Raw genomic sequence first — 12,972 nt, forward strand, 5'->3', positions numbered from 1 at the left:
AATGGATGAAGTATTTCTCAACTCTGGTAATGCCACGACGTGGAAAAGTTATTATAATAGACGCTTTAATTAGGGACCGATTTGCACCAAAAAAAAATAGGGACCGATTTGATAATACTCCGAAGATTGTTGATGGAAAGAAAGGGGGTTTTTGTTACAAATCTAAAAGTGTGGGGTTGTTTTAGTGATTTAGTAAAACACAAGGGATATGTTGGTTATTAATTTAAATAAAGAAAATCAATTTACACAAACCCTAGATAGACTTTCTCCGCGTCAGAGGTAAAAATCAATCGCCGCAGAGTCATCTCCTTCTTCTTCTCCACACTCCTACGTAAGTTATCGCTTAACGTCGCTTCTTCTCATCTCCAAATCCGTTTAATTGAGCTTTTGAGATTCATATCCTCGTTTCCGTTTTCACTCACAGAGAGAAGAGCGCACACACACACAAAACATGTTGGACATCAATCTTTTCCGGGAAGAGAAGGGGAACAACCCCGAGATCATCCGCGAATCCCAACGCCGGAGATTCGCCAGCGTCGAAGTCGTCGACGAGATCATCAGGCTCGACAAAGAATGGCGCCAGCGTAAAACCATCTCATGATTCAATCGTTACGGAATCGATCTTTGATTGCTAACATCGTTTTGTTTCAGGTCAATTCGAAGTAGATAATTTCCGCAAGGAGTTCAATAAGCTTAACAAGCAAGTCGCCAAGCTCAAGATCGTTAGTAACTGATTATATCTAGCTCAATTGTGTTTATTACTTAGGATGATTAAATGATCTGACAGTGATTGGAACTTTTGTTTTGGAAATAGTCTGGTGCTGATGCGAGTGAGGTGATTCAGCAAACGGAGAAGAACAAACGTGATGCTACTGAGAAGGAGGCTGAGGTACGGGAAGCTTACGCTGCGTTGAAGGCTAAGTTGGAGACTGTTGGGAATCTCATCCACGACTCTGTTCCTGTTGACAACGATGAGGTTTGTTCTTTTTGTATGCATTGTGAAAGGAGAGTGATTTACACAAGTGATTTTCATTTGCAGGCGAACAATGCTGTGATCGATGTTTGGGGTGAGAAGCTTGTTGCTTCGCCTGGTTTTAAGCTGAAAAACCATGTGGATCTTGTTGAGCTTCTTGACATTGCGGATACCAAGAGAGGTACTAAGCATTGGCTTTACACATTTTGTCACCTCCTGAATCGGTATTGTGGAGTTTCATTAGAATGGTGTTTTTGACGACAGGTGCTGAGATTGCTGGAGCAAGAGGCTTTTTCCTGAAAGGAGATGGGTTGCTACTTAACCAAGCTCTTATCAACTATGGGCTGACCTTCTTGAAAAAGAGAGGGTTCACTGGACTGCAGCCTCCGTTCTTCATGAGGAAGGATGTCATGGCCAAGTGTGCACAGTTGGCGCAGTTCGATGAAGAGCTTTACAAGGTCTTCCACTGTTTAAATTATTTTGTTAGTCTTGTCCTGGGTTTTGATTCTGAGAGGAGTTTTTTTTATTCAGGTGACTGGTGAAGGAGATGACAAGTACCTTATTGCTACTGCTGAGCAACCTCTTTGTGCATACCATATTGATGAATGGATCCCTCCGAACGAGCTTCCCATAAGGTAAACATTAGCAGCGAGTAGACTGTTGAGTTACAACCTATTGACATGATAATCCTGTTGTCCAGATATGCTGGTTACTCGTCCTGCTTTAGAAAGGAAGCTGGTTCCCACGGAAGAGACACACTTGGCATCTTCCGTGTTCACCAGTTTGAGAAGATTGAACAGTTCTGCATCACTAGTCCTAACGAGAATGAGTCGTGGAAAATGCTTGACGAGATGATGCAGAACTCGAAAGATTTTTACAAAGCGGTAATGTCAATATTCAAAGTTACAAACCTTGTGAAAATTTTCATTGTTTTCTAATTAGGCTATTGTATATGATGATTCCTATGCAGCTAAAGCTTCCATACCGAATCGTTACCATCGTCTCGGGAGCATTGAACGATGCAGCTGCTAAGAAGTACGACTTGGAAGCTTGGTTTCCTTCGTCGGAGACTTACAGAGAGCTCGTGTCGTGTTCCAACTGCACAGACTACCAAGCTCGAAGACTTGAGATCCGATACGGTCAGAAGAAGGTACCTCTCTCTCTCTGTTCTTTTTGTTTCGTCAGCAAATATATTCGACCCTGTGTAATGAATGACTTTGATGTGGGTTTTCTTGGATGCAGAGCAATGAGCAGGCGAAGCAGTACGTGCACATGCTGAACTCGACTCTTACCGCCACCGAGAGAACCATCTGCTGCATCCTCGAGAACTACCAGCGAGAGAATGGCGTGGAGATCCCTGAGGTTTTGCAGCCTTTCATGGGCGGAGAGACGTTTTTGCCTTTCAAGGCTAAGCCAGTGGCTGCAGACACCAAAGGCAAAAAGTCCAAAGCTTGATTATGAATGACTTCATTACAACTCGGATGAAAATTTTCTATCATAGTGTTTCTTTGATTCTGTGGAACTTTATTTTGGGATTGACGTTGTGTTACCTTTTCGTATTCATCATCGGATTGTTTTCTTTGGCGAATGCATCTTCTCAGTTACGCATTCACAGGTTTTAAACTTTGCTTCAAGAGTAAAAATTTGGAAGTAAAACAAATAAGAGTTGTGTTATTCGTTCTCGTGTTACTTTGATGAAAAATAACCAAGCTTCTTGATTCCATTTGAGTCTTAGATATATTTAGACAAAGCACACAGCCAAAATGACTCATATAATCACACTTTCACTAGCCAAAGCCAGATTCAGATTTAGTGGATAGGAATAAAAATCTGATTGAATGATTGGTTTTACTTAAAGATCAGATTTAAAATTAGTGGATATAATTAAAAATCTGATAAATGATCAGTTTTTTACTTTAGAGATAGACCAGATTTAGATTTAGTGGATATGATTAAAATTTTGATTGAATGGTCGGTTTTACTTTAAGAGATAAATGCATTTAACTTTTGCAATATAATTTTGAAAACATGAACTTGATCTATATTTGCAGGTTCTGAAAAATGTCAGCACAAATAATTAGCAAAACAATTTAAACCAAAAAGTATTAGTTTCTATATAAATCATAAATAGTTGTTCTTTTAAATTAGATTAAGTGTTTGGTCAGACAAGTCGATTTTCCGAAGAACATTTCTGTTTTTTCAAAGAGCATTTCCGTTTTTCCGTGTTTGATCCATATGAAAGAAAATACAACATGTAAATTTTTTTCCTTTTTGACTAGTAAGTCTTCCTGGCCATAATATATGTTACGAGAAATATGAATCAGGTTTACATCTTCGTGTAATCTTTAGAATAATTCAATTTAAACATTGGTATTGACTCAATAACACTTGCAAAAATGGTAAAATACAACCACAATGGTAAAATAACACTTCTGCAAAAATGGTAAAATACTAGAAAATGAAAAAAATTCTTTTTAGAAAAATGATTTATGCTTGGTTGTCAAAAAAGAAAAAAAAAAATTACAGTGCAGGTATTTACAGAAATGCCACTAGAATAGAAAGCTTTCTATTAGTCTCTCCTCTCCTCCTCATCGTCACCGCCACATTCCTCCTCCCCCCACACCCAAAAACTCTAGGGTTTTCAACCCTTCGCGTCTCCCCCTCACTCTCCAACCTTAGAGGTCAGCGCTTATCTCTCGTTTCCGTTACCTAATCTTCGATCTCACCTTACTTTCCTCTCCTCGTTCACGTAACTCGAGCTTACGATTCTCGAGTTTCTAACTCTCGAATCGCTAATCATCTGAGTGTATATTAGGTTAAATCGTATTTTTTTGATTTTGCAGTTTCTTCCTGATGGCGGCTGCTGCTGTTGATTGTCCCGGCTCGCTCAAATCCGTGAGGATCGTTGTGGTTGGTGACAAGGGAACTGGAAAATCGAGCTTGATTGTTGCTGCGGCTACCGATTCGTTCCCTCCCAATGTGCCTCCCGTGTTGCCTGATACCAAGCTCCCTTTTGAGTTCTTCCCTGATGGTATTCCCGTCACCATTGTCGACACTTCCTCCAGGTATGGAGAATGATAAGTCTGCTTGGAAGGATAGTGATGCTAGTGTAGAGACTGTAGATAACAGAATGGATCTTATGGTGATGTGGAGAGGGAAGTTAGTTGCCTTATGGCAGATGAGTGAACAGGCCCTGTTCGTTTACCTATCGAGCCACATGCGACTGGACTGGTCGCAGGTTGTTGTTCGTTTTGCTAACCTGCGATTGGTCGCAGGTTGTAGTTCGTTTTGATGTCGCGCAATCGCACTACCAGTCGCAGGTTCTGATTCAAGTCGCCCGAAGAAACATCGACTAAAACTTAAAAATATGCTGGTCGCAAATCTACAGGTCGCGCGACACGTAAACGAACATTTTAGTCGTAGGTCCAGGTTTAGTCGCAGGTCGACACTTAAACGAACATAATTTTAGTCGTAGGTCCAGGTTTAGTCGCAGGTCGACACTTAAACGAACATAATTTTAGTCGTAGGTCCAGGTTTAGTCGCAGGTCGACACTTAAACGAACATAATCTTAGTCGCAGGTACGAACATAATCTTAGTCGCATGTCCCAGGTCGCGCGACACATAAATGAGAGCCACATTGTGTAGGGTTACTGTTTGCTCATATGTTATCGTTGTTAGTATAGTAATGTACCAGATGTGTATGTTATATGGAAAGAGAGCTGTTTATGGTTTGCGGCTTTCTTGGTGTATGTTTTTGATAATTATGCTTGTGTGGTTCAGGCCGGAAGATAGGAACATGGTTGCCGAGGAATTGAAGCAGGCTGATGCGGTGGTTTTGACGTATGCTTGTGATCGACCTGAGACACTTGAAGGTTTGACTACATACTGGCTTCCAGAGCTTCGGCGATTAGAGGTTTGATTTTGATCTCTTGGTTTTAAGTTTAGTCATTTTAATCTTGTTGTTGTAGCAGGTGTGTATCTTGTTGATCTTCCTAAGCTTTAAGTGCTTCTTATTAAGATTGGCTTGTGATCTATTTTTATTAAAACAGGTAAAAGTTCCTATAATAGTAGCGGGTTGTAAGCTTGACTTCAGAGACGACAACAACCAGGTCAGCCTCGAACAAGTGATGTCACCTATAATGCAGCAGTTCCGGGAGATTGAGACTTGTATCGAGTGCTCTGCCCTGAAGCAACTCCAGGTTTCATGACTTCTATTATTCCTCTTGAGATATAATGTTTGTCTTTGCTCAAACATGGCACCGAATTTGATTCGATGTAGCTTAGGCATGTGATCGTCTTACTAAGAAATTCGAAGGACTTAAGTTGTGCCAATTTTTTCCGCTTGGAAGTGGTTACTATCGTGATTGGTTTGCACTTTATCAGGGATAGATTGGAATGCCTAGTCATAAAACAACTTTAGAATACGAAGTATACATTACATTTTAGGCCTGAACTATGATTCTAATAAAAAGGATCTTTCCTGTAGGCACAAGAAGTTTTCTATTATGCTCAAAAAACTGTCCTTCACCCAACTGGACCTCTGTTCGATCAAGAAGCCCAGGCATTGAAGCCCCGGTGTGTAAGGGCCTTGAAGCGTATCTTTATACTATGTGATCAGGACAGAGATGGTGCTCTTAGCGAGGCTGAGTTAAATGATTTTCAGGTTCTATTTTCTCTTCTTGTGTTTCATGTGTTTTGGCTATTTCTTCATCGAATTGGCTCTGGCCTATCCTTCAGGTTTTTAAAGAAGTTTTGAATCTCGTATCCCGATGACACATCTAATTGCTGTTTCCAAATAGGTCAAGTGCTTTCATGCACCATTGCAGCCTTCTGAAATTGAAGGTGTTAAGAGGGTTGTACAAGAAAAGTTGCCAGAAGGTGTGAATGAAAGAGGACTGACAGTGACTGGCTTCCTGTTTCTACATGCGCTTTTTATTGAGAAAGGGAGGCTCGAGACAACATGGACTGTACTTAGGAAGTTTGGGTATAACAATGAAATAAGACTTGCTGATGAATTGCTTCCACCTTCATTATTCAAACGAACGCCTGATCAGGTAAATTGCAGTGACGGAATCCATTGTACTTTTTTGTATTTATTGGGTTTTGTAGTCATCTGCCACTGGATGAGCTGTAAATCGATATTGTTTTTGAATTTTAACAGCAATAAGAATTTGGATGCGTATTTGTTTCATTGCTGTGATACTTTATATTCACAGTAACTTGCCTTCTTTGGCGTTGTGCAGCTAATGATTGTGTTCATTGTTTCTGTAGAGTGTCGAGTTGACAGATGTAGCAATCGAATTCTTGAAAGGAGTGTTTATGATGTTTGATGACGATGAGGTACTTTTTTAATTTAAAACTAATGGGCTTGGGTTGCAGTTTTATAGTTGTCATAATGAGTTTTCACTTTGCAGGACAATAATCTGAGACCTCAAGAGATCGAGGATCTTTTTTCAACTGCACCTGAAAGGTACCTTTGCCACCTTCAGAAAGCAAAGAACTTGTAATTTTGATTTTGATAATCTCCACTTCATTAAAAAGCCACAATAAATTATGAATGTCAGTCCTTGGAAAGATGCTCCTTATGATGGTGCTGCAGAGAAAACTGCCCTTGGAGGACTATCGTGTGACGCTTTCCTGTCACTGGTAATCAGTACTCTCCTCTTTCACATGCTCAAGAAAGGAACCATTTTGTATGCATGCAAAACACATATACAGAATACTCATTCATCTTTGCTTCATTTTTTGTTTTGGTTTTGTTGATTGACAGATTAAATGTCATGCAATTCTTTCTGTCAGACATTCATTGCATTTGTATCTTACTATCTTTATTGTTTGGGACATATACAACTTCTCATTTGATTTTATGTGGTTTTGCAACTCTTAGTTGATTTCGTTATCTTTATTGTTTGGGAACTAGTTTTACTAAGTTGTCCATTGAATCACTTAAATTTTATCCTTGCAGTGGTCACTGATGACACTACTAGAACCAGCTAAGAGTGTGGAATATTTGATTTACATTGGATTCCCTGGTGATCCATCTTCTGCCATTCGTCTGACTAGGAGAAGACGTTTAGATCGCAAAAAGCAACAATGTGAAAGAAAAGTTTTCCAGTGCTATGTGTTTGGACCCAATAACGCTGGAAAATCTGCATTACTGAATTGCTTTCTGGGAAGGTATGTACCGAAACTTATTGCATTTCCAAAATATAAACAGAAAAAAAGAGTATACTCCTTTCATGTTTTTTAATGCATGGAGACGTTTGCATATTGTTAGAGCAGAAAATTTTCCTCTTTTTTCAGATGACCTCTCCATGTGGTTTACAGTTATGTCTCTTCATGTTCTAGGTCATATGAAAATCAGGGATCAACCACTGATGAGCGCTATGCAGTAAATATGGTGGATGACTCTGGGGTGAGTGGGAATACTTATTCAATCTGTCTGCTCACAAAGATATATGTGCAAAACATTGAACAAGAATGGCAAACTTGAGTGTTAGTTTGGTGACGTGGAGACGGGAAACTAGCTAGATATCTTTGATGAATTGTTCTATGGGTACATGCATGCGTTTTGGCATCTTTTGAGGCCTACCTTTGCTCATTAATCTGAAAATTGCAATTCTCTGGGTGCAGAGTGCAAAGAAAACTCTCGTGATGAGGGAAATTCCAGATGATGGAGCTAAAGGGCTATTTTCATCCAAGGAGTCGTTGGCTGCGTGTGACATAGCTGTCTTCGTGTATGACAGGTAATGTTTCCTTCTATTTGATTGGTTAAAAACATGCTTAAGTATATCCCTTATCATCCTCTGATTTTTTTTTTCACTCCAGCTCTGACGAGTCGTCATGGAAGAGAGCGACTGAGCTGCTTGTAGAAGTTGCAACTCACGGAGAGGCCACTGGATATGAGGTCCCTTGCCTCATGGTCTCAGCGAAAGACGATCTTGATTCCTTCCCAATTTGCATACAAGAATCCACCAGGGTAAGGTTCTTATTGATCTCTTGAGTCAATAAAAATTAGCTCGAATAATTTGTATATATAAATGTGTATGCACACTGCAGGTGACACAAGATATGGGAATAGAGCCTCCGGTATCCATCAGCTCCAAACTGGGTGATTTCAACAACTTATTCCGCAAGATCGTAACTGCAGCGCAACATCCTCATCTGAGTATTCCAGAGACGGAAGCAGGAAAAAGCCGCAAACATTACAACAGGCTGATCAACCGCTCTCTTATGGCTGTTTCAAGTACGTTTACTTCCATGGTCTCTTGAATCTTGACACAATTTTTCTCTCAAGAACAAACAAAACCCATTGACAAAAAACTTCGTATAAAACAGTTGGAGCTGCTGCTGTGGTCGTTGGACTGGCTGCATACCGTGTGTATGCCGCAAGAAAGAGCGCTTCTGCCTGAGAAGATTTGAGAATGAAGAAGCCAGTGTCTCAAGGTGTGAAGGCGAAACGAAGATGGCAAATCTCTTGTTCTGAGTTTGTTTATCCCAAGTTTAAACCAGCGTACTGTTTTTTAGAAGATTAATAGAAAAATGGGCTTTTCAAGATCTTGTAGGAACATTAAGGGACAAGAGAAAGAAGAGAACATATAGTTACAATAGACATTGTGTTGAGTTTTATCAATAACAAAAGAACTTGTGTCTCCTTGATGTGGGATCTTGTTCTATCAATTGAGAGAGGAGCCACCGTATCCACTTCCTCATGAGCTTTTTTTACAAGTCAATTCACTTCACTATATGTACCTCAAATCAGTGTTCAAAAACTCTCAGTTACAAGTATATGTCCTGAAGATAAAAACTGAAATCTAAGCATGCACCCAAGAAAGAGCTTCCACATCCTATGTACACCCAAAGCCTTACTGTTTCATCTTTAACATAACTAGACATGGGAAGAAGAGCATAGGATTGTGAGTCATTAGTGAAGTAAACACTACGATGTTGTATAAACAAAATGTGAATATAACTTATGTTATCTGTTTCCGAAGCGATGCACTCTGTTGCATAGTTTCTTCTTACATTTGAGCCGAGGTTTGAATTTCATCCCATATATCAAAGCCATAGCACAAGATCTCTCAATAGAGTTGTAGTTAAACAAATCAATTGTAGAACTATACAAAAAAAAACAGAAATCCTATTTAATGTAAAACACACACTTTCACAAAGACAGTGAATGAAAAGACCACTACTGTTCCCTCCTGACCAAATCGGTAGCAGTAGAAGAAGAAGAAGCTCGCATCGCTATAAACGATGGCCTTCTGTTCTTGAACTTAAGCGGACTCCACACCACAGCCTTCTTCTGCAACGCAACCACCGTGGGATGTCTCGGCCCTCCTCCGAGAGGGCTCTTCTTGAATCTGCTACCTTTCATTGCATTTGGAGTCACCAGATTGTGGTCTGGAGAAAAGAGCTTAGAGTATCTCCCTCTTCTCGGGTCACCACCACCACCACGGAACGCAGGGCGTGATGGAGTAGTCATGTTCATGTAAGAAGATGATGGTTCTGGTCTCAACGTTGCAATAGAGACTCTCCTTCTCGGCTGGAGTGTTTTATTATTACCTGATGCGATGGCTAGTGGTGGAGGAGCTGGTCTGAACGCGATGGAGCTTCTTCTTGGTTTCATTAGTGTATTGATGTCCATGGATGATGACCCTCTGAGTCTGTTATTATTATTATTATTATGATTTTCTTTGCTTGTTGCGTCTGAGAATCTCTTGGTAGGTCCCTGAGATGGTTGTTGCTGCGGCATGAAGTTTGTGATTCTTCTGAGTGGCATTCTCATTGATCTTGGGGGAGCCAAAGGTGGCTTTTTCTCTGTGATTGTCGGTAATTGTTTAGATGCTGTTGTTGATGATGATATTGCAGTCGCTAGAGCTCGTGTCTCCTGCTTGATTCTGGTTTTCCTCTCCTCTGCTAGTTGAAATTCCAGATCACGAACCTGAAACATGATTTAAATCGTTAGAAGAAGAGACACACTAAACAGTAAACACATCAAACCTATTAGTTAAAGCTGGACTACCTTATCTTGAAGTCCTTTGCATATATGTTCTCTAGCAGTGAGACGTAGCTGTAGTGACTGCACATTGTCCTGCAGCTTCTTCGTTTCCTTTTCCTCCTGTTTCAGCTTCTCCGTCTGTTTATAAAGGAGACAGCAAAAAGAATCAGCTTTAGATATGTTTAAAGCTTAGATGAATAGGAGTGCAGTGGAATCACGTTACCATTTGCTTTAGCTTGAGGAGCTCAGACACATCCGCTTGTTTCCGGGCAGGTCCACTTTCGATTCCGCGAACTCTGCTAGCAAAGTTTAAGGAGCAAAGCGTCTCTCCTTGATCAGCAGAGCTAGGACTAATCTGAACAAACATCAATGTCTTGCAATCTCCACCTGGTTAAGTCACAGTGAAATGGACACACCATGGAGATGAGAAACAAAATATCTTATGGCTCATGTAAGCAAAGGAAATATAAGGACACATATTACTTACCCAAAGAGTTTTGTAGCATATGAGTGAGCTTTGAGTTTCTAGCGTAACAAAAAGGAGAGAAAAAGTTTTTCAAAATTTAATCAGTGAAGTTCAAATGAAAATGTCTTGACAGAGGGGAAGAAGGGGAAAACCTGTAAGGAATGTGGCTTGTTTTGGATGCAAGCGCGGAGATAACATCACCCAGTGCTGATAATGACTTATTGATAAACTGAGATTCTTTCAGCCTTTCTCCTTCAACTTCTACCTTTCCTACTCGCTCACTTCCAGCCAAGTCCACCAACCAGAGATGGCTTCTGGTTCTCTGGCCATTGATCCAATTCTCTCCCTTCACTGTCACTCGCAACAAGCTGCACAGAAAGAAAACTTTTATTGTATGAGTAAGGTTTCGTTTCACATGGCTTTTGTTTCCAAACCCTTTTGCATACCAGTGAGAGCGGCTGCTTTGTTCGTTTGCAGCTGTTGATCCCACAGATCTAACACAATAGCCTCTTTTGAGCAGATCCCACACTTCGTCTGTGTTGAAAACTTGTGCTTCGACTAATCCAGGGACTTCTTGAGTTCCTTCTGCTGATTGCTTAACTTCCAACCTTCATTAATTCAACACAGACAAAGACAGAGATACAGTGAGGCGTTTTTATTATATTGTCAAACAAAGAGAATGAAGGACTTACTTTTTAGGAGGATGGCTTGAGTTATCAACTAAGAGATCCCTTATCTTCTCATTGTAAACCTCCAACATGCTAACAGATAGCTCAAATTTCATGAGACGACTTCTACTTTCTGAAGAGCGAAACAATTCTTCCAATGTCCTGTAGTTCACTCCTCTATTCTCTGGTGTTCCCTCCATCGTAAATGTCTTTCCGGTTCCAGTTTGGCCATAGGCAAAAATGCAGACATTGTAACCATCAAGCACAGAAGTAACTATAGGTTTTGTCTGTGCAAAAACAGTCTCTGCACAAAGGGAACAGTCAGATAAGAGAACTCAGAGCAAAGGTTTATCCAAAACATGTAACGGCTCAATATACCTTGGCCATCCTCAGGCTTAAAAACATGGTCAAACTTAAACTGCTTCTTGGATGAATCGGTAGAAAGCAGTTGAAGCTCGTTTTCATGGGACGCATCAAACTCAACAACAGAAGCACAGCCATTCGCTATGTCAGCTTGGTTTAGAGGCCTGCATCTGCAAAAGACCCTGATATTCCCCTTGAGTTCGATGTTTTCATTGTATAACCGCTTCCTCTCTGATGACTCTTCCAAGTACTGCCTTTTCAGAGTTCCAAGCTCAGTAGCTGCCATTGAACTCACACATCAATTACAAAAATAGCAAACAAGCCTTAAACAAAGTTAAAATAAAGGTACTGACTCAGAAGCTGGAGAGCTTTTGACATTTCCGGTTCTACAAAGCAGCAATTCTTGATTTCTTTCACTTGGTTGGACACCAACGCATGCTCATCCTTCAAGACCTGTAAAACAACCTCCAAATTATACTCCTTTCAATTGCAACTCAGAAGGAACTTGTTAAAGAAGAGGGAGAGTACCTTGATTAAGCTACTCAAATCAATAATTTTCTGGAGAATTGGGAGTGTTGGTTCACCGTTAGGAGAAACTTGTTGGCTTCCACTTGTAACAGAGTCCTCACTTTCTTCCACTATTATCAGCCAAATCAGTAATGCAGCAAAATCAATCTCATTCTACTTTTCTGACTGGAGTTTCAGATTCATCAAATAAAGTTATAAACCCTAAACCCTAATTCGAATCTTCTAAAGACCTAATTGGATTCCATCACGAATAAAAGATCTAAAACAACATGGAAACTAATGGATTGAGAGATCTACTACGACGAAGGATCAAGCAATCGAATCAAAAACTGCGCGAAATTCAAAATTCACAACGAGAAAAACCATTACCAGCGTCGGGATCGTGATCTTCAGCAGAATATTCCTTCGATTCACACGGCGAAACACCATCGCTGCAAATTTCTGGGAGTTGATCTGACAAAAACCGTGTTTAATCAGCGAAATCGTTTCGTTTCGAATCAAGAAAGCGAATCGGAAGAAACTCAGATCAATCAGGAAACTGCGATTAGTACCTTCCATGGCGGATCTGGTTGAGAACGAGAGCAATAGAGCGAGAGAATGAGCTAGAGAGAGAGAGAGTGTAGGTAAGAGGGGGGGAATTTGAATTTGAGATGAATATGAGCCGTTGGATGTGAGGAGCTTTGTAACGTTTATATATATCATCACCGTTCATTCATCTCTAGGAGCGTCAGAAAACGGATCCGAATACGGGTTAACCGAAACGGATCCTTAAAGCGCTTTTAAGTTTTAACATGAAAGCTTCAAACCTTCTCCCTTAGCTAGGAGGGTTTCATTAAAAAGGATAGACTATGTTTCATTAATTAATAAAAAAAACCTAAACTTCCAATTAGTTTAGAAAAAGCTCCCGTATATGCTAATTTTCGATATACGCCCCTATATTTCAACTGTCTGAACAAAATCTACTTGATTTTC

General features: G+C 40.2%; 2 protein-coding genes and 1 pseudogene across 2 annotated transcripts; 2 read left to right on the forward strand and 1 right to left on the reverse strand.

Moving 5' to 3' along the window:
* The first annotated feature begins 176 nt into the window (after positions 1 to 176).
* LOC106359044 (serine--tRNA ligase, cytoplasmic) lies at positions 177 to 2,561 on the forward strand. Its single transcript, XM_022705709.2, has 10 exons — positions 177 to 331; positions 425 to 584; positions 652 to 722; positions 815 to 976; positions 1,040 to 1,154; positions 1,238 to 1,431; positions 1,505 to 1,608; positions 1,674 to 1,857; positions 1,944 to 2,123; positions 2,216 to 2,561. The coding sequence occupies exons 2-10, from the start codon at positions 452 to 454 to the stop codon at positions 2,426 to 2,428; spliced, it is 1,356 nt and encodes a 451-aa protein (XP_022561430.2). The 5' UTR covers positions 177 to 331; positions 425 to 451; the 3' UTR covers positions 2,429 to 2,561.
* Positions 2,562 to 3,612: 1,051 nt separating this feature from the next.
* LOC125575135 lies at positions 3,613 to 8,628 on the forward strand (annotated as a pseudogene).
* A 382-nt stretch (positions 8,629 to 9,010) lies between these two features.
* LOC125600809 (kinesin-like protein KIN-14S) lies at positions 9,011 to 12,862 on the reverse strand. The gene is made up of 12 exons (XM_048773401.1): positions 12,552 to 12,862; positions 12,370 to 12,453; positions 12,001 to 12,110; positions 11,826 to 11,925; positions 11,488 to 11,751; positions 11,134 to 11,413; positions 10,888 to 11,049; positions 10,594 to 10,809; positions 10,463 to 10,500; positions 10,199 to 10,362; positions 10,000 to 10,113; positions 9,011 to 9,918 (listed from the first exon to the last, which is right to left on the reverse strand). The coding sequence occupies exons 1-12, from the start codon at positions 12,700 to 12,702 to the stop codon at positions 9,166 to 9,168; spliced, it is 2,436 nt and encodes an 811-aa protein (XP_048629358.1). The 5' UTR covers positions 12,703 to 12,862; the 3' UTR covers positions 9,011 to 9,165.
* Positions 12,863 to 12,972: the final 110 nt, after the last annotated feature.

The sequence above is a fragment of the Brassica napus genome, unplaced genomic scaffold (assembly GCF_020379485.1).
Source record: "Brassica napus cultivar Da-Ae unplaced genomic scaffold, Da-Ae ScsIHWf_2397;HRSCAF=3098, whole genome shotgun sequence".
Lineage (NCBI taxonomy): Eukaryota > Viridiplantae > Streptophyta > Magnoliopsida > Brassicales > Brassicaceae > Brassica > Brassica napus.

What these genes read in the sequence shown, in the direction of transcription:
- LOC106359044 (XM_022705709.2), top strand. Translation starts at nt 452, where the DNA reads ATGTTGGACATCAATCTTTTCCGGGAAGAGAAGGGGAACAACCCCGAG. An exon ending in AAGTCGCCAAGCTCAAGATC is followed by an intron (nt 723 to 814) that starts GTTAGTAACTGA and finishes TTTTGGAAATAG; the next exon opens with TCTGGTGCTGATGCGAGTGA. An exon ending in CATTGCGGATACCAAGAGAG is followed by an intron (nt 1,155 to 1,237) that starts GTACTAAGCATT and finishes TTTTGACGACAG; the next exon opens with GTGCTGAGATTGCTGGAGCA.
- LOC125600809 (XM_048773401.1), bottom strand. Translation starts at nt 12,702, where the DNA reads ATGATATATATAAACGTTACAAAGCTCCTCACATCCAACGGCTCATAT. An exon ending in AGATCACGATCCCGACGCTG is followed by an intron (nt 12,111 to 12,369) that starts GTAATGGTTTTT and finishes GGCTGATAATAG; the next exon opens with TGGAAGAAAGTGAGGACTCT. An exon ending in TCCTCAAGCTAAAGCAAATG is followed by an intron (nt 10,114 to 10,198) that starts GTAACGTGATTC and finishes CTTTATAAACAG; the next exon opens with ACGGAGAAGCTGAAACAGGA.